We start from the raw sequence: 20,230 nt of genomic DNA, 5'->3' as shown, positions 1-20,230 counted from the left end.
CACATCTCGGCATTTTGAACTCAGAAGTTATCGGCTACCCACCGGCTGTTAGTCGATAAGCTCTGGCAACTTTCATGAAATTTCCATTTAATAAAAATATAAACCTTGTTAAAATGGCTCAAAGCGCACTCGTTATTTTGGCTCCCGGGGCCGAGGAAATGGAATTCATCATAGCTGCCGATGTCCTGAGACGTGCAGGGGTAAGTCCTATACTTTCCCTATAAAATAAACTATAATAAGAACTATATGTTCTGATAGATCAAGGTCACCGTGGCCGGGCTTAACGATGCGGAGCCGGTGAAGTGCTCGCGGGATGTCCAAATACTGCCGGATACCTCGCTGGCCAAAGTTTCGTCGGATAAGTTTGATGTGGTGGTGCTGCCAGGAGGCTTGGGTGGCTCCAATGCCATGGGGGAGTCCTCGCTGGTTGGGGAGATCCTGAAGAACCAGGAGTCCAATGGAAGACTCATCGCCGCCATCTGTGCTGCTCCCACCGTTCTGGCCAAGCATGGAATCGCCTCCGGAAAGTCCCTCACTTCATATCCTTCGATGAAACCCCAGCTAGTCGACAAATACAGGTGCTTATCATTATTATTATTTTGGAATTTCCCCGTATTTAAAGATTATATTTTTAATGACTGCTTTTCTTTCCTTTAGCTATGTGGAGGACAAGAACGTTGTCAAGGATGGAAACCTCATCACCAGCCGAGGCCCTGGAACCGCCTACGAATTTGCTCTTAAAATCGCCGAAGAGCTGGCGGGCAAGGAGAAAGTCCAGGAGGTCGCGAAGGGCCTTCTTGTAGCCTATTAATCGCCATTAATGTCACAAATGAAGATTCTCGTTTAATATTTTTAAAAATCTTGCTATTCAGATTGTTTTAAACAATTTATGTAATTAAGAACTGAATTAAAATTACGTTGGGCAAGCAATGATAACTTAGCTTTTCTTTTTAAGATAAATATTAAAAAAACTAATCTTAAAATTAATATTTAGTTTTGGGAGTGTTAAAATTAAATCAAAGCATTTTTAGATAAATAAAAGTAAAAATAAAAAAATGTCAATATAGTTTTATGAAACCCCCTTTTGGGGTTGAGTCTGTGCTGTATATACCGCAGCCTCAAGCCGCGATTCATGTCCACACTTATCGCGTTACGGCGTTATTTTCCCAGTGATAGTTAATGGTCACACCGCCGTGTGCAGCGAACGGTTGTTGTGGGTGTTCGTCGCCGTGCTCGCGTTTCGCTTACTTGCTACCAATTTATTGGCCAAAAGCGCATTTAATTAAATCCAACCAAGTAACCGAAAATAAATAAAGCTTAGCGGCATTCAAAAGAAAACCAGTTGCAAAGTGCAGAAAATCAGTGGCAAAGCAAAGTAAATAAAAGTGCATACGAATGAGTGTGGGAACGGAAAACGAAATGCAAGTGCGTGCCAACAAATAAGAAATACGAAGCCAAAAAGGAAGCGAAGGAAGATAAGAAGCGAAAAGTGCAACGAATAAAGAGAAAAAAGAGCTGCAACAAATATTAAAACAACTACAAAATCGGTGCGGCATTTTCTACGTGACGCGAATTAAATGCGCTCTCTCTTTCTCCCTCTCACTCTCTCCCCGTCTCTGTCCCTCTCGCTCTTTGTTGAATTTTAACTGCGAACAGGGTCAAAATAAATATAAAAAAAAAAACACGTCGAAGAAATACTTGTGTATATAAATTCTAGGTAATTCCTACCTTCCGTTTTTTCGCGGCTAACGCGCGTGATTCATAAACTCGTATTTAAGATACAACAATAAAAAAAGAAAATACAGCCGTGCATTGAACCTGCTGAAAACGCTGGGCACCAGTAATCAGTTAACAACATGGACAACAACAGTAAGTATCGTTCCTGCAGTTTTGATACCCTGCAAAGGAGATATTACTAGCGTATACATTAGCCCTATTGAAATATCTTTCACTTTGATAGATCGGATTTAGTATCTTAAAGATAGATAGAAACTATTAAAGACTGTATTGTATGGTTACTTACATTATTGAATCTCGAACTGCATTTGGGTATGATATTACCTAAGATAAATAACAAAAAATGAGAAAGATTTCATGGAATTAAACTCGAAAGGTGTCAAAAAAGTTAACTTCGAGGGTATCTGAAATTCAGCTTCCAAAATCTCCCATTTCTTTCCCGTTTTGTTGTTGTATTTTTCCTAGTTTTTCGGGGTGGGTCCGCCTATTTTTGCCGTCTGCCTTTTGTTCGTCATATTCGCATTTTGTGCGCCCGAAAAATTCTTCTTGTTATTGTTGCTTTTCGGGGTGGGTGTGTCATCTTAACCCAAGGACACTCGTTTTTCCTTTGTTTTTTGTTTTTCCTTTCGACTGGACTCAAATCCGCTGACTGACTAACGGTTCTGTTAAAGCCAGCTTAGTTTTTAACACTTTTAACGACCACGCTTTTTACAGCAATAAACCAAAAGTTGGTTAACAAACAAATAATAATAAAGGTTAAAACAAAATAACATGAAAACCGGTTTTAGAGGCTGGCCCAAGAAAAGGTCTTTTAAATGAGAATTTCTGTGTTTTGATGATTTCATGTTGCCATCAATTTTATTTTCGCTGCCCCTTGGGTTAATGTTAGCCCTCCTCCTCCCTCGCCACCCTTAACCCCTTGAAAACTTTTCTAATTCACAATGGGAACCGGAGAACAAATGTTCTGCGATGCAAATTAGTGGAAATTTTCCCTCTCTCAGGTCAGCAAAAAACTGTGATTCAGAGCGAAATCCGATGAAAACATTGCGGTTTCTTACATTAACTAACTCTTTTGTAAATCGCCGTGAATGGCTGCTGATTAATGGCTTAAATTTAAAAGTATCTTCCTCGAAAAGACAGCTTTGTCTTAAATTTAAATACAATTCATTCCAAATATGTGTCGATGCTCTAGATTTTCAACTGCAGTTTTATGTTTATTTAAGGTATTGCAAAATAGCATTCAAATGCAGATTATCGAATACCTTTTATTGAAATGTTCAATTTGGAACCACTTGCTAATTGCAAATGTATTTTTATAACCTTGAATTTGGTGGCAAAACAAAATCTAAATATAGTCGCTTTACTTTCCTCTCCTTCTGTATTTTCCAAGCTCAGCTTTTATTTACAGAATTTGTATAAACAATTTTCCTACAGTCGGTTCAAAAGCCGACCCTTTTCTGACCCTTCGGCTACTGTTCAGTGCTCTATAAAGAGATAATCCGGGATCGATAGGAACTACAGAGGAGAGACCAGACAATATTAATAAAACTTAATGTGCGTTTCAACCTTGTTATGGCTTCTTTGTGGAGGCCCAAGACTGAGCAGAGCTCCGGTCTTTGTACTCCTCATTTCCCCGATGTTGCCGGCTGATAATGGAGGCTGATTGAATGCCCCTCCTTAAAAAATATGCACCGCACCCGCAGCAGTTTTCACTGATGATTTCTTTTGATGAACAATTTCCATGGGACCTGGACAGACAATGGAAGAGGCCAGCTCTCCATACACATTCACTCGTATTCCGGGCTACATTTGCATCCCAAACAAAGCTGCTTTCTTCTGCTGTTTAAGTGATTCCGAGTGGCGTTTATGTAACGCCAACACAACACACAAAACACAAAACAGACAACAATGGCAATCAATGGTCAACACAAATGAATCGCCAAAGGAAAACATTTAATCAGATTTCTTATTTGCCACATTTCGCTAGGTTTTTCTCTTATCATATCCATATCTAGGGGGTTCCAACACTCCCTCTGCCAAGGCTCTCCTGACAATTTAATAAATTGCTCTTGCCACGCCCGGATCTCTGGAATGACATTTTGCGTGGGCTGGGAATGGGTTAATGAAGAACTCCGGGGGGACCACGCCCTCACTCAGCCCATTACCATTAGCCACTTCTTATAAAACTCTTTCTCTGCCTACAAATTCTTCATGCTCCTCATATTGTGAGACCTGATGGATCACTTCATGAGTCACTTTTAATTCGCAGAATGGCTCACGACACTCGCGAATTCGGGACATGAGTTTGGCGATGGTGGAATACTCTATCTATATGAGTCATTGATTAGGGAAGAGTCATTGATTAGGGAAGGCTTAGATATAAAAATTCCAAGTTAAAGGTTCAACTTAATTGATTTTTGCTTGGTACATTGTCATAAATACTTCTTAAAATTTGTCAATATTAAAGTTATCTATAAATGATAAATCTTACCATAAACTTTTTAGTTTGTGTAAGTTAGTAAAGAGGATTTCAGTTTACTCGCTACTTTGATAACCCTATTGAGCCACCTGATGTATGACAGAAAAGTTCATTTCCCTCCAAATATGAGATATTAAATAAGTTTAAATAATGGCCGGATATGCCGTGGCAAGGGTGTTCATTTACAATGCTTAAAAAATGGAAAGAACATTAAATTCTGTTTTCAATTATTTTTCGTTTGCATTTCGTCGCTGGCGAAGCGAACAGAACCGCTTTATTGATATGCAAATAATTTACTTTTCGCAGCTTATTTTTGTTTTTCGTTTTTCGCTGGTCGAGTGCATTCAACAGTTGTGTCTGCGGTGACTCAGCCTCGAATTCGAATGGCAAAATTGTATTTTAGCTTGCTTTTTCGCCTATCTTATCACGATTCCTCAGACTTTTGCTGGCCTCTCTTATCAAAAAAGGGGAAGGGAAATAAATAGAAAATTAGAGATATGAACTCTCCCGCTCACTCTGCGATATATGCTTCCGTCCCTGAGTGGGGATTCTATCAAACAAACAAAATGCATGACAAGTTTCTAAATTGTTTGCTCAACGATCTAGAAATTCTACTTGGATTGCCTTGGGCCCCATTCCGATTATCTTTATGTTTGGGAAGAAATATGCGGGCTCATCGGTAAACTATATAGCATTCCATATCAATGAACTGATAAGACCCCAATGAACTCCAAGGCCTCGCTTCCAATGGAATTTGAGTGGATTTAGTAGCAGTGGATTCCTCAGAATTCTAAAGCTTTTACTGTGTTTACTTATGTGATTAATTATGATTAAATAATTTAAACCCTCAATATTTTTTCATTGTTTGCTGTTCTTTCTCTTTGCTTGCTGAACATAAATAACAGAGAGTCCTAACAAAGGGTATTAGATATGTTTCTTATACTATATGCCAAACTTAGTCGCTTGCTTTCTTATCTTTTCCTAATGCAGATTGTCCGACTGTACAAAAATAGTTGGTTGATAAGAAGAGCTAATGCTTGTAATATTTTATTTAATCAATTTTCTTAATGATCAGCCATAAAAAATAGTTGATCACTCACATGTATGACTCCTCGGAAAAGCCGCTTTAATCAGCTGGACTCTCTTGACCTCCAGCTGCACATTTTCCCCCTTTCATTTGGCTAATGCACAGCTCATCAGCTGCAATTGCTGATGGATGGCTGAATGGGATGGCTGCTCTGCTCCTAAACACTTTCCATCGTAAACTCTTTGGAATCAAGCAGCGATCGCTTCAACATATTGCCACACAAATCACATGGGCGGACAGGGAAAACGAGTAGCAGGGGCAGGGGGTTGGTCATTTCAATTGAAACTTACGTTTCGTCAGCTTTTCCATGCTTCGTTTGCCTTCGGTTGGGCTGCCGCGTTCAATTGAAATGGAAATGCATTCAAATGATGGTCAAGGGTGAAGTGATTTCCCCCATAAGAGGGTCTACACTTGAAAACATTTCCTAATCGTTTTGGAAGGCAGTAATTTATGACATCTCTTGGCCTTTTTTATCTCATCCAAATTGCCTGAAGAACTTTTAGTCTAATATTAACTATTTGGCTTTATCATAGTTTAGATAATGAAATAAGGGCCTGAATAAAGGTAATGTGATAAGAAGGGTTACACTGAGAGAACTTACAAATTTTACATTTCAAAATATGATATCGGAAGTTTAAGTTTCCAGTGTTTTCATGTAGTCACGCGTGTTAATGACGACACCTTTGGCCATGACTTAATCGAACCCGAATGTGAATGCCACTCATTGTTTATCGGTCTGCAGTTTTCCACACCATCGATAAGGGCGTCCCCCTGCTTATCACTTGGTTTTGATTCATAAAATGTCAGTTTCTGGAGAGTTTTGAGCATGTGGGCAACATAATTCCGTTCTCTGCGATTCCCACAATTACAACCAATTGAAGTGCAGCTCATTTGGCGACAAGCGAATTAGTTTAGTGCCTCCGTCTTTCACACGCAATGTGCGGCCTTGAACTTGAGCAATTGCCTTCATTTCAGTGCTTCAGGGGCCGGCGAAAGCTCATAAGTCAAGGTCACCTGGGTGCTTGGGCCTGGCAAGGATGTGTTTGTGTTTTTACTTTCTGAGGTCGTAAAAAGGAAAAACGGAGAGCAGGGACAAATTGACTTTTGACTTCTGCTGGCTCAACGACTGAACTTTTTGTCATTCTCTCGTGTGCTCTGGAATTGATTTTGAAGCTAAGGACTGACCTGCATACAAAGTAATTATAATGAGGGTTGGCCTAAGACCTTTATAAGCTGCAGCTGCTGCTCGGAAAGGTGTTTCTTTATGCTCAGTCATGCACGGTTGAAAAGCAATGAGTATAAGAAATGTATTTACGGAGTAAAAGCTACCAAAAGAGTGAAATCTTCAGTTCTAAGAAAACTAAGGGAATATCAAATATTTCATATTAGTTTAGTTTTTTCTTTTATCATTCTTTTATAGAGCTGATTAAATTTCAAATTAAACATTTGCCGATCAATATCCAGCACTGCTGTGCCTGCTTGAAAGCACTTAAGCCCCCTCGTTGGCCCAAATATAACAAATAAAAGTTTTAACCGGGTCACGCCAGTTTGCAGTTGGCAGCCCGCCCCCAAAGAAAAGAGGCAGGCAGACAGGTCAGCGTCGGCTCCATTAACTCACTATATCCGCACCAAACTGAACCATCGCAGTACTCAGCTATGCATGTGGATAACCCCTTCGTTGGCTTCTCCCCTTCGAAAGCCCCCTGAAACCTCGGGGACTTGCATATTTAAAAGTCGAACTCACGCAAAGGCAATTTACCGTTTACGGTTCATGGCATCTCCCCCACCATCCACATCGCACCTTTGGAATCACTGCACTGAGAAAAATATCTTTAAATCTAAGGAATCATGGTAAAAGTTAAGAAACTATGTATTACATTCATATATTGGGTTAAGAAAGAATTCCGCATGGTAGTTAGTCCTGAATTTTAGCATTTATCTTTCGACTTTTGTTCTATTAAGTAAATAGTACTATTTGCTCTTTAAGTATTCTTAATAAACATCAATTTAATTAAACATTTTACAAAGTTCAAGTTAAGTTAAGTTACACTATCAGATTTTTTCTCTGTGCCTCGAAGACAAACCAAGCAAAACCGAAATTCAAAGGCAGCCAAAACCGATAGTTAAACCAATTAGCATGTTCTTGTTTGCTCACCTCAAAGCTGAAGCGGATGGTGGGAGGCAGAAGGTGATGCTAGCTGGCGGGGGAAGGTGTTTTGGAGGTGTTTGTTTTGAACGGAACTTTGGAACTTTTGCCGCACCCTTGGCCAACAGCAAACAAATGCAGCTGCTCACCCGAACCGGTTACAGGTTATATTTTACATGTTATATGTAGAGCTGACCCGTTTCGGTAATCTCTGGGATGCATCAGTTGAACTTTAGGTAGTCGAGTATATGGGGGAGAATGTTGATGAGACGGGTTGGAGGGGAAGGAGCTATAACGTCGGAGAGCCAGCTGAAAATTACTTAACTTTGTATTCTTATGAACATTGTATGGGTATTCCAGATTGTGGAACAAGTTTGTGTAATTTATATTTATAAAACATTTTATTAGGTGGTATTAAAGTAAGGTGAAGGGTTTTTCGAGCTGGATTATGAAGAAGACATACCCCTTTTAGGGTATATTTACATCGCATTTCCCCTGATCAAAAAACACCTCACACCTTAACCTGTTTTCGCGCCATATTTTTAACTATCCAGCAAGCGATTTGCATATCTTTATGGCATACATGATGAGCTGTTTGGCATTGGGGAAGCTGACTTCACAACAAAACCCGATATCACAATGATCGGAGATACGATAATGTTACAAGGCGAAATGCAACCCAAAACACCCACAAGACCATGACGACCAGCACGCCCTCTGTCGGCGGCAGTCGGCGGCTGCTGCTGCCATGCGATTTTCTCCGCTTTTGACACATTTACACATTTGGTTTTCCCAGTCGGCTCTCGGCTCTTTCATCAGGCTTTTCACACGACTCTGCTGCGCGTTTCCTCGCTTTCCACCACTTGGTAACCGATTTTCACCATTTTTGTGCAGAGGAAACAAATTTATATAGAAAAATGGTAAATTTTGATGGAACATCAAGAGGGAACTTTTAGTGTGAATCATACGGAAGGTATCTACCCATTTACACGATCTCAAAAGATTTGATGTAAACATTTTTGGGACATTATAAGTATTATTTTTTCTCCAGTGTAGGTTTTCCAGACGCGGCTCATTTCTCGGCTGCATACCGCCCATTCTGGGCCCTCTTTCAACACTCTCCTCCATTCTTTCGACCCATTCAGCGCGCTTTGCGGTCGGTTATTGTTGTTATTCAGGCGTACCCAGCACATGAGCGAAAAACAAAGAAAAGCGGCAGCAAATCGCCGGAGAGGAAGATGAAAAAGTTTGAAAAACAAAAACCGCATTAAAGGTTCATTTGGCTGTCGTTTTGTTTGCCTTTTACAGTCGCGTAGGTTAAACAGTGTGGCTGAGACACTGAGAGACTCAGATACCTGGCCATTCGGATACTCATAAAAAAAGATTCCAAGATACGAATGGGCCAGTCGACTGCCGTTGGCCTAGATACAAATTGGCACTTGCTGGCGATGGAAGCGTGTCACGAAATATCACTAAAAGTCAAAATTTAAATGTTAGAAACAAAAGAACTCATTTAAATTTAACAATATATTAACTTCAATTGCTTTTAACAGAGATTAAGGTAAAAATCTTTACTCAAAGTCTTAAGCTTTCATTACTCAGATTAATTACTTTTAAACTTAGTGTTTAAGTCCCTATTATTGCTTAAGAGCTCACGATCCGAGTGTCATCGCCAGCTGTATTTCGTTTTCCAAGCTTTTCTTTAAAGACTTTGATGGTTCCGTCCGTCCACCCGTCTGCCCGTCCGTTTGTTGTTATTGCGTAGCCTTGCTGCAGCACTTTTGCCACTTCATCGCCGGATCTGAATCTCAGACGGTCTTCGGTCTTCGGGAACTGGACTTGGAACTGAAACTACTGCGATTGCGACGTTAATTGGAGTGAAATTATAACTTTTCGCTCTTGACGAAACTGCTTTGGATTTCGATTGGCAGTCACTTCGCTGCCGGTGGCCCCATCCCATCTCCTCCAAAGAAACCCCCCGAAACGGCTGTCATTGAAAGAAATGTTAAGAGCTAAATCGAAACGAGCGGAAAATGGAAAGCACTTCGAGACGCTTTAATGCCATCAAGCGATCAGCGCCAATGGCTGATTTTACACTCATTAAAAGTTGGCTAGGCAATGACAATTTTCCATTTCCCTCCACACATTACTCATCGAGTTCTGATGAGTAGTTGGTATTAGACGACAGCGACTTCCCCTCATAAACTGACCCATATAAAAAGTGTCGATATAAACGACATCACGTAGCCTAGGAATTTATTATTTTTATTGTTTGTTTATTTGTGGCCCTCTTCGGGTTTCTTTCTGTTTCTTAGCCTAAGCCAATAAGTGTTTCCAATGTGTTTAAGTTCCCCGAAGAGGCTTCAATACTCTTCCCCTACCACAAACACAGCGGATGGCTTGGCTTAGTTTTATCATTTTCCGTGAGGGTATTTCCATTACTCACACGAGCCATCAAAAATTGGACACGGCATCCAAACACTCGAGAAAAACAAGAAATGAATAAAAACCGAGTCAATCGTGCGGGGGCAGCAACCTCCAAAAGCCAAATAAGTTCAGCGTTGTGGCTATTTAAAATTTCAATTTACATTTTCAAGCTGTCGCCTTCTGCGACTCGGCAAATATAGTTTATAATGCTGGTTTTTAATAAAATGTCAGTCAGTCATGGTCTCATTGCTTTTGGCATGCGTCATGACAAATTGTATTCTGTTTGGGATGCTGATGATTAAGAGTGGATTTGGAGAGAGTGGTTTATTGGAAACTGAAAGTCAGAGTCTAAACTTAATGGCATTGCATTTAGAAAGGAAGTAGATGGTCTGTGCTCGATGAGGCTGAACATGGATAATCCAGAATGTAATCTACCAAAACATCTTAGCTAAGTTGAGATATGAGTCTATCAAGCAACAAAGTACTGCATTATCTACTTTTGTTTTATGAAGTTTAAAGAATATTGTAAGCTTTCTCAGTCCGTAAGATTAGTCATGAACTTATTTGCGTCTAGCGATAATCACAGAGTGGCACTAGACGACTTCATTCAAGCTAAGATTGCAATTATAGTCGGGGAATATCTGTTGTGCCGCAGTGCCAAGCACTCAGTGACCCATATAAGACAAATTGTTTGATTGATGGATGGAAGTGGACGTGAATGTGGATGTGGAGACGGAATCCCAAAACTTGATCCGTGATTTGTCATCGCCCACGACAGAAATTGTTATTCCCGTTCCGTAGATGGAGTGTCATGTAACTTTTACTTTTTCAGCGGCATCGGCAAACCAAAAGCGGGAAAAGCAAAACACAAATGTCACGTTTCAGAAGGGGGTTAAATATATGTGTATCTGTGTATATGGATGGGCATTAGAGTAGGTTAAACGTTGCGCAACCCGATACTATTGTAAATATTTGCACAAACATGACATGCTTTTTGTATGCCATAATTGGGTAACTCAGCGACTGAGTTACTCCTTGAAATCTCCTGATACCTCTGAATATTGCCTAACCACAATAATTTAAGCTTTAAGTAACTAGTAATTAGTAAGGATTCTCTCATATTAACCAACTCATTCTTACTTTCAGTCTGTGCAATAGTCGAATACGAATATGCGGCCAAGGAGCCCGACGAGCTGGATCTCCAGAAAGGTGCCATTATCCATCGGATCAAGCAGATGCCCGGCGGCTGGTGGCAGGGCACCCTGAAGACCTCGGGCGTCACGGGGATGTTCCCGGATAACTTTGTCCGGGTACTGGAGGCCGGAATCAGCAGCAACGGCAATGGGACCACTGGCAGTGGCGACCACCTCGACGAGGGAACATCTGTCCAACTGAGGTTCGTCCACTTTGACCACTTTAAATGACGCAATATCTGAGTTTACATTCTTCCAAATTCAGGGACAAATCCGCGACATCGAATCGCCGCTGCAAAGTCATCTACAGTTACACACAAGTCAACGACGACGAACTGACGCTGGCCGTGGGTGATGTCATTGAATTCCTAGGGGAGGTGCGTATACGCAGGGCCACGGGGGTGGTGGGGCGTTTGCTACCCCCATTTAACCTATTGGGCCAATGGAAATTGAAATTCGTTCTGCACTGAGAGAAAGAGTAAAGGAAGTGTCTAAGAAAATTCAATTCGATTTATATAAAAGTTCTTGGTTGACAAACTTTCTTTTAAGTATAAAATATTCAAATTTTATCTTTTCTTGCATTGTTTTATAATGCTTCTTTGTTATAAAATTAAATATATAAAATATTTATGAGCAATCAAAATGTCATATTCAGAACTTTAGGATTACTCAAAGTGAAAATATGCATTTAATAATAAATGTTATATCATAAATGATATCATATAAATGTTATTATCAGTTGAAAAGTTACAAAGAGAAGAATAGCTATCTTAATGGATTTACTACCTTTTCATTATTCCCTAAATCCCCAAGAACTTGCGCTCTTTTCTCTCAGTGCAGCACATTCGGTTTCAGTCTGTTCATTTCACTCAGTGCTCTTCCACTCTGTTTTCTCATTTAGGTCGAGGAAGGCTGGTGGCGCGGTCGTCTGCGCAGCAAAGTCGGCGTCTTCCCATCGAACTTTGTGCAACATATTGAGCCGTCTCCCATTTTGGCCTCCAAACGGCCACCGACAATAGGCGCCACCGTGACCACGTCGTCGTTGACGTCCAAGGCGGCGAATGTGGCCAATGTGGCAGCCACATCCACAGTATCAACTGCAGGAGGAGGAGGAGGAGGAGGGACCATCAGCACCAGCACCACTGCCACCACAAAGCAGGCAACCAAGAGCAGAGTAATTGCAGCAGGAACCTCTGCTCCAGCGGAAACAGCGGCCATAGCTTCGGGATCGGGATCTGGAGCGACAGCGACAGCAACGGCAGTACCCATGCTGCCACCCAAGCCCCAGCGGGAATTCTGCCGGGTGGAGTTCCCCTACGCCCCGCAGAATGACGATGAACTGGAGCTCAAGGTGGACGACATAATCACAGTGATCAGCACCGAGTTGCCGGACAAAGGATGGTGGAAAGGAGAAATCCGCGGCAAAGTGGGCGTTTTTCCCGACAACTTTGTCAAAATGCTGGCACCCTCGGAAGGTGAGTTTTCACCAGGGTTTTCCCCGCTCAATCATATCGCATTTTTGATTTCGGTCTGTCAAGTTTGTTGTCATCAAAGCCTCCACCTCTCATCAATGCATTTTCCCCTCTTAATTGGAGGCAGTTTTCCAAACGCATCGGCTGTAAAACGTAAAACCCAAGTCGTTAGACTTCGAAATGGCTGTCGTGACGTAGCGGGGATCAAAGTCAATAAACGTTTGTTTGGTAATTGAATTAATTAAAAGAAAAGACACAAGCCACTCCCTCCCCGACCACCCCACTCGCTGCATATCTCTCGGATCGTTGGTTTTCCATCGTCTCTGCGAAATTTGTAGATGACTTAATTGCCGCTGGCGAATATGAATCAGATAACTTTATCACCGATGCGTAATGGAATTATATTTAACTAGGGATTTGTGTTCGAAGCTTTTTATTGGCGCCTCGTAAATGGTTGATTTTCAAGGTTTTTAACAAGCTTTTTTATTATATTTGAATGCAAGGCTTTTAATGCGTAGATGTTAGTCTGGCTTTTACCAGAGGACAAAACTAATTACTGAAACTGATACCTATGTAAAAAGATGTAAATATTTGATTATAAAACTGTAGTAGAAAATATATAGCTAATTTCTTTAGAGAAAATAGATTTGTCATGCGGCGCCTTTTGCAAGACAACTTTTCAGTGTCAGCAGGCTTAAGTATCAGCTCCATTGACATCCGAAGACAGTAGCTAATGGGACTTAGTTTTAGATACGCGGTCTTATCACTTGATGGCTAGTTTTCCCAATTAAATAGCTGGCACCTCAGATACATCACCTCCATTACACGCACCTCACGCACTTTTCAATAAACCCATTCAAATATGTTTCGGTTAAACCATATCTCCAATTTCGTTTTTCCCAGTTTCATGACTTGCTTTTCGTTTCCAGACTTTTATGGGAAATTTTGTTTACTTTCCTCCTATCTACTAGTACCTCTATCTCTTGTTTTATGTTTCCACTCACATTTTTGTACATTATGACTCCGAGTCGCTGTTCTTTCTCTCTGTAATTTTCCTCAACACTTTTCTCTTCCTCTCCTTCCCTTTTTATTCTACTTGTACTTCTCTTTCTACTACGATTTTCCACGATTTTTGGGTGTTTAATAAACGAAACTGCAAACACTTTGAAACACACAACACTAAAACACTAAAACTGGTACAAAATGCAGCAGCTCCACCGCTGCCACGCCCACGAACCCGTGCCAGAAGCGGAATGGGATCCGGATCCGGGTCCGGAATGGGTCCCGGAGCTATAGACGGTGTCCGCATCCCACGGCGGACGCAGCGAGGCGGCTCTTTCGAGTTCTTGGGCGCGCGTATGGCCAGCTTTATCACCACGATTTGTATGTAAACGAGTTTTTCCAGTAGGCAGCCGCAGCCAGAGTGAACCTCCTCCCCCTCCAACTTCCCTCTTCCCTCCCCGATTTTCCTCTGGGCTCTTGACTTTTCTTGTTTTTCTTTACTTCTTTTTCGGCCACTTTTCATTTTCCTTTCTCTGTCGGCTTGGTTGGTGCCTCCTTGAGGCGTTTTTTATATGAAATGGAAAATTGTTCGGCTTTGAACGCCCCTCTTCCTTCTTGGCTCATAATTTCTATGATTTATGATTTGCTTAGTTGAGTAGTCCATTGCGTTGATGGAGGGTATATTGATGAGTTGTTTGTTATGCAGTTTGTAAAAGTTACTTTCTGTTGGAAATATATTGTTATTAAACCTGAAAAGAAGTATATAAAATATTTACGTACTTAAAATATTCATCACTGTTCCAAAAGCACTATCTTTTTTGTTCATGAGGTACATCAAACACTATCTCGCCAACTTATAAAATATTATAAATATCTATTATCAATCTTGAAATACCAAAAACATATTTGATACATATTATACCAGAAATCTATCAGATGTATGGTTTTTGTAGGGTATCCATAATTTGTTATGAAATAACTTTAGTTTGGCTGCATCTTTAATCCTCCGCTGCATTGGTTTATTTATTTGCCTTTCTTTGGATTTTGCAATGCCACAGGCGTAGAAAAGAAGAGGCTGCATCCAGGGGGTGGGCGTGGCAGAAGGGGGAGCGTTTTTGTGGCATGGCAAACCGAATCAAAGCGCTTTGTTTACGATCGGTTTTTCTTTTCAATTTGCGGTGCATGTTTGTTTGTTTGAATGGCGAAGAGTTTGTTTTGTCATTTGCATGGGTGACCGGAAAACTTGTTTGTTTTGTTTGTGCAGTTTCTGCGAAAAAAAAGAGTTTTCCCCGCATTGCTCGAACTCCTGGCAATTTGTTGTTTGGGAAAAGTTGAAATATTATACTTAATTAATACAAATTATTTCGCAGCATACTTTGCGGTCGCCAGCGGAATTCCAGCGTTGCTGGTTTTGAGTTTTGCAAAATTTATGCTTGGCATTTAGTTTCTGCTTTGGCTTTTGCTTTTGTCAACGTCGCAGTTTTTCAGGCGGCCGCCTTCGACACTTGAGCAGCAGCAACATCATTAAAATAAACAACAGTTGGCCGTAACTGGTTTTTGTGCTACCTTTATTCCGATTTAACGTGGCTCTTTGCGGTTGGCGGCTCTTTCGTTTTGCGCTCTCTCTTAGCTGGAAGTCTCTTTGATCATCACAGGGGATCACCTTCATCATGATCATCGTCATTAGCGGCGTTTAGCTGGGATTCCCCCCCATTTTTTTAGGGGCCAAGCCCCCTTTGTTTTAGTTTATCAACAAGTTGCCAGAGAGGAGCCGAGAGACAAACAAAAAATATCATTCCGCTCTCAACATTTCTGTTTCGTACCTTCGCCAGCGTTTTTGTTTACCTTTCTAGCCAAGTCAGTTGGCTTTGATTTCTTGACCATTTACGTTATTGAAATATTTTTCGTCGGCGCGGAAAGAAGTAATCATTTTTCTTGGCTCTTGGTGGTGCGTGCGCTACAGTTCCCGTTCTTGCGGCTTTCTTTATTGCTTATTTTTGTTACCCAGTTCGAGTGCAATTGCATTCGTCATGTTTTTTCTGCCACATGGGCAAGAAGTTGCCTTCATTTTCTTCGGATCAGCTTGAGTCGGGGGAAAAACGGTTTGGGCGCGCGCTTTTCTAATTATGGTTTGTGTGTCAGTCAGGTGTAAATTAATGATTATAATTTGCTGCGTGTCTCGGATTCGAAGTCATCATTAAGTCGCGTTCGTTGCTTAAGTCTTTCGTTTTCCCGTGTTAAAGTGTGCGTGCTAATGCGTCTAAAGGCGAGTGTATGTGTGTGTGTGTGTATACAGCCATTGGCAGCAAATCCAAAAAATAACAAAAACCACAACTGCCATCACCATAATAATGACAATCACCCAACGCTCAATTACTCAATGCTATAAGATATCAACTTCGCGGTGCTCTTTTTTTTGCTTTATTGCAAATTTCATTTTACTTTGCTCTGTTTTGTCATTAAAAGCAGTGAAAGTCGTTGGGCCGGGCGCTTTTCTTTTCGGCCACCTCTTATTAGAAATTCGACCATGACAAAGCCAATTCTTTGGCCGGTTACCACCATTTGGGCTTCGGGTACATCGGCTTGTCCGTGGGAATCGAAAGATTGATGGGGTGTGTCTAAATTTGGGCATACTTGAGCTTAAATTTTGAGAAAAAAACTAATCAACATCGAGAGTCTGATGTATAGATATGACATCACCAGAGCAAGTGGGATTATAATTAGAGGTGATTGCCTCAGTCAACCTTTATTGATTATTGACATCGACGGGGGACTCCTAAAAGTTTCATTTTATGGTCCGCTTAACGGCTCTCAATAACTAAAATAATTTTGTAAATTCGTGGATTTGAGAAAAGATAAAACTTTGATAGCATCAATAAACCTTGATTCTCTGACAGTTAATTATTTTCATAGGGAATGCATCGAATGAAAGTATTCTATGGCATGAGTCTGTTATTATTGTTTAAAAGAAATACTTTTAAAATGTTTTCTTATTCTAATTTGAAATAAAATCACCTTAAAAACTTTAACATTTGTGAAAATTGCATCAAAAATGCTTTTAGTGCATGACCAATCCATAAAATCGCCTTCGTTTCGCAGTCACAAATCATTCAAGTTTTAAAGGGCATTTCCAGTTCGTTGGCTGATCTTCAGATAGCTGTTTCCAGTTGGCTATTGCCATTTCTTTGGGTCTGACCTTTACACATTTTAAGTTGTTACTCAATACTTTCCGTTGGCGTTCACTCTTTTGCTTTGGTTTGCTTTGGTTTGTCTTGGCCTGGCTTAGTTCGATTTGGCTTTTGTCATCGCAGACACTTATTGGCGTTTATTTATGCCCCTCAGTTGACGTCTGCAACTTGCCGTTTGTTATTTTAGCCCGCTTTGATCCGCTCCTACGCCTCGGATTCAGATTCAGCTTCGAACTTGAGTTTTGGTTCGATTTTTGGTTTTCGTTTGTTTTTGTGTACTACGAGCGCTGCTTCCCTGAGCGTTTCCACATTAGTTTTATTGACATTTGGCAACAAGTTGTCGGCATAAAACCAGTTTCTAGTTGTTTCTCTGCTCAGCTGTTCTGAGCCGAGATGGTTAGTCATGGACCAGCTCATCAGAATGTGAATTACTGAATGGCAGTAGATATCGGCTATAAGATACAAATGAACTAGTAATACCACGAAAAAAGTTGGTCCAAAACAATCAATTTAGGAGATAATAAATATAAATAATCAGATTAAACTTATTTGTAGGCCTTAAAGACATTGTAAGTTAAGAGTATCTTGTCAGTAAATTCTTTAAGCTTTCTTAATTCCTTTGACTGCTGTGCGTTTTAACTGAGTTATACTGTTGGTAAATAAAGTTGAATGTTTGCATGTCGTTTCGCAGGTGCTAATGCTGGCTAATGTATCTAATCTCTGACTCTGTTTACCCATTTTCCAGTTGCACCGATCAACGAGCCACCGAGCACCACGCAGGCGCAGAGCCAGAGGAAGATCAGCAGCACCGCCAACTCCACCAGCCACATGACCACAACGAACTCTAGCAATTCCAGCACCACTTCGGTGACCACGCAGCAGCAGAAGGATCAGGTCGGAGGCAGCTCCTCCACCACATCGAAGGTGTACATCAAGAAGACCGGAAGCAGCAGCAATAGCACTACCAGCACCACCACCACTGCTTCTTCGTCGGCGGGTCGCAAGGAGAGCTTCGGATCCCGCGACTCCCTGAACGACATTCTGAGTGAAACGGGCCTGCCCACTGGCAATGTGGCCGCCCAAAGGAAGTCCCTGGAGAACAAGAACCTCGATCTGACCAAGCCGCCTGGCGTGGGAGCAGCTGCGGCCATCGGACAGCAGAGGAGCAGTACCTCCAGTGCCACCAGCTCCTCAGCCACCACAATATCCACAGGATTGACCTCCTCCTCAGTGAGCAAATCCATGGAGAGTATGGACGAGAAGGTGAAGTCGCCACCACCGCCGGTGCTCAGCAAGAAGCCGAGTGTGCCGCTCAAGAAGACTCCCACAGGTGGAGTGCCTGTGGCCGGTGAGTACTGTACAGTAGAGCCTAACGATGCTTCGCTTAACAATCGATTAGCTGAGGTATTTCTTATTTTGAACACTGAATAATGAAAAGAAAAAGTTCTTTGACCGTAAAAACAAGGAAATAACGCTGAAAAGGTATTTCCCAATAGGCCATCAAAGATAAACAATCGAACAATCGTGTCCGCTTAATACAATTATTTCCGTCCTAAAAAAACAAAGATAGATAAATGATAAGGGAAACATTCACAATGAATAGCTTCAGTAGTCGTGGTGGTCGGTTCAAAAGCGTTGCAGCAAAGGCCCCTGAAAGTTCTTGAAAGCATGCTGATATTTCATCTTTTAACTGCAGGTAACCTTCTGGGCGGCAAGAAAAAGAACCCGGAGGGAAAGCTCACCACTGCCGTCTCGCACGATTTGGCTGATGGTCTTACGGCTAGTAAGATGCTTACTGGTGCTAATCAACTGCCTGAATCCGGAGCTGCTGGCAACGTGGTCATCCGGAGAGCTGCTACCATAGCTGTGGAGGATACAGATTTCGATCGGGTGGAGCGTGCTTCGATACTCACGGATATGCGACAAGGAAGGGTCAAGGCGCCGAAGAGACGTCCTCCATCGGCGGCAATCAATGTCCTGGGAGAGAGCAATAACAATTCCGTATACGTAAATGGCAGTGGGATGGGCGGATCCGGAGGAGCGGGAAGTGCCAGTGAGCTGAGTGAAGATGGTGGTGCAGGAGGTAAAACTTCAGATGATAATTCCACGGGCGAGGAACCACAGTTGGCCAAGCCGAAGCCCCGCGAATGGGAGAAGAAAAAGGCGCCCTGGATGGAGGAGCTGAAGGCTTCGCAGGTCACCAGGAAAAAGACCTCGCCCAGCGTGGAGCCCCGAGGAGCTTCAGTGGCCGAAAGGACCTCCAAACTGTTTGCAGGAGAGCAGGCTATTAGCAGCAGTAGTAGCAGCAGTACCACAACGAAAGTGCAATCTTCGGCGGTGACATCCTCCATGTTTGTGGGGAACTCAACGACCAGCAGTTCGGTGACCACGAGTAGCACTAGTACCACCACCAACGATGCCATCATGTCCCGCAGTTTGACAGCTGCCAAGGTCCAAGCAGCCAGCAGCGATGAGGAGACAAGAGCCACAAGGCCCAATAGTCTGGCCATTCGAAATCAACGAAGTGTTTCACCTCTAGTAAAGAGCTCCAACGCCAGCAGCTCGCAGTCCCAGGAGGATAAGCCCTCCAGCCAACTGAATAACCATCAGGATGCTGGTGCCTCCAGGGTGACCCAGCTGGAGCAGCGGGTGGATAAACTAGAAGGACTAGTGCTAAACCAACAGCGAACCATCGAGGAGCTGGTAAATGCCCTGAAGTCCGAGGCCGAGCGCGTCAAGATTTTAAGGAGCGAACTGGACAAATACGCGCAGTGCGTGACGCAAGTTTGAGCCTAGTTAGAACCGCCTTTTAGCTAGCTTTTGAGTCCTTGATTTCTAGCGAGTGCTGAACTCTACAATACCCAGGCCTAGAAACGTAGAACGTAGTAGAGTAGACCGAACCCAAGACAATCCCAAATATCTGTACTCTGTGTTCTGTACTTACACACCAGAATGATCTATCCAAACCGCTAGCGATCACTCGTTTTTGCATGCCAAAACCGTTTAGTTTTTCGCTATATTACCTTGTATTCGCCCCTGTATATCTGATATCTGATAATTTCGATAAGTATTTTTTATACACTCGTACATTCCGAAAAGTGCAGTCAGAAGAGTGTGATTTCTTTTAGCTGCTTTCGATTGCGATTTGTTTTGTTTATACGATTTATGATTATTTTTTAAAGATGTATTAAAGTTATGAGTAAACTGTACTATAAACTATATACTAAACGAGAGAGAAACATACAAAGTTCGATGGAGTTGATAATGATGATGATGATGATGCCTAAAACTTAAGCAATACCAATAAATAATGCAAATAAATAATTCAATGTTTCTGAATGTTTTTTATTTTCTTATTTCGATGTGATTTTGTTTTCCTAATTTCTTCTAAACGACTGATATAGATAGATAGCGTTAGAGAATCCACATATCTTAGCCCGGATAACAAACTAACCTTTTTGATACAATCTCTTTTCTAATACAGCAAGCAAAATCGCCG

The 20,230-nt window shown here is 41.7% G+C and overlaps 2 protein-coding genes across 3 annotated transcripts; both read left to right on the top strand.

The window, feature by feature from the left end:
• The first annotated feature begins 37 nt into the window (after positions 1-37).
• On the top strand, positions 38-930 carry LOC108113491 (protein dj-1beta). The gene is made up of 3 exons (XM_017224077.2): positions 38-200; positions 259-578; positions 658-930. Exons 1-3 carry the CDS (start codon positions 75-77, stop codon positions 809-811), a joined length of 600 nt encoding a protein of 199 aa, XP_017079566.2. The 5' UTR covers positions 38-74; the 3' UTR covers positions 812-930.
• A 253-nt stretch (positions 931-1,183) lies between these two features.
• Positions 1,184-20,060, top strand: LOC108113503 (uncharacterized protein DDB_G0271670). Of its 2 annotated transcripts, XM_017224090.2 has the most exons (6): positions 1,184-1,869; positions 11,023-11,272; positions 11,335-11,446; positions 11,971-12,544; positions 17,477-18,079; positions 18,428-20,060. In XM_017224090.2, exons 1-6 carry the CDS (start codon positions 1,857-1,859, stop codon positions 19,519-19,521), a joined length of 2,646 nt encoding a protein of 881 aa, XP_017079579.2. In that variant the 5' UTR covers positions 1,184-1,856; the 3' UTR covers positions 19,522-20,060. The 2 variants fall into 2 exon arrangements, with proteins under 2 accessions (XP_017079579.2, XP_017079580.2); XM_017224091.2 differs by lacking the exons at positions 1,184-1,869; positions 11,023-11,272; positions 11,335-11,446; positions 11,971-12,544 and adding an exon at positions 15,415-15,491.
• The last annotated feature ends 170 nt before the right edge of the window (positions 20,061-20,230 follow it).

This window comes from Drosophila eugracilis, unplaced genomic scaffold (genome assembly GCF_018153835.1).
Source record: "Drosophila eugracilis isolate 14026-0451.02 unplaced genomic scaffold, ASM1815383v1 contig_1781, whole genome shotgun sequence".
Classification (NCBI taxonomy): Eukaryota; Metazoa; Arthropoda; class Insecta; order Diptera; family Drosophilidae; genus Drosophila; species Drosophila eugracilis.
This window is presented reverse-complemented; position numbering and strand designations above follow the sequence as displayed.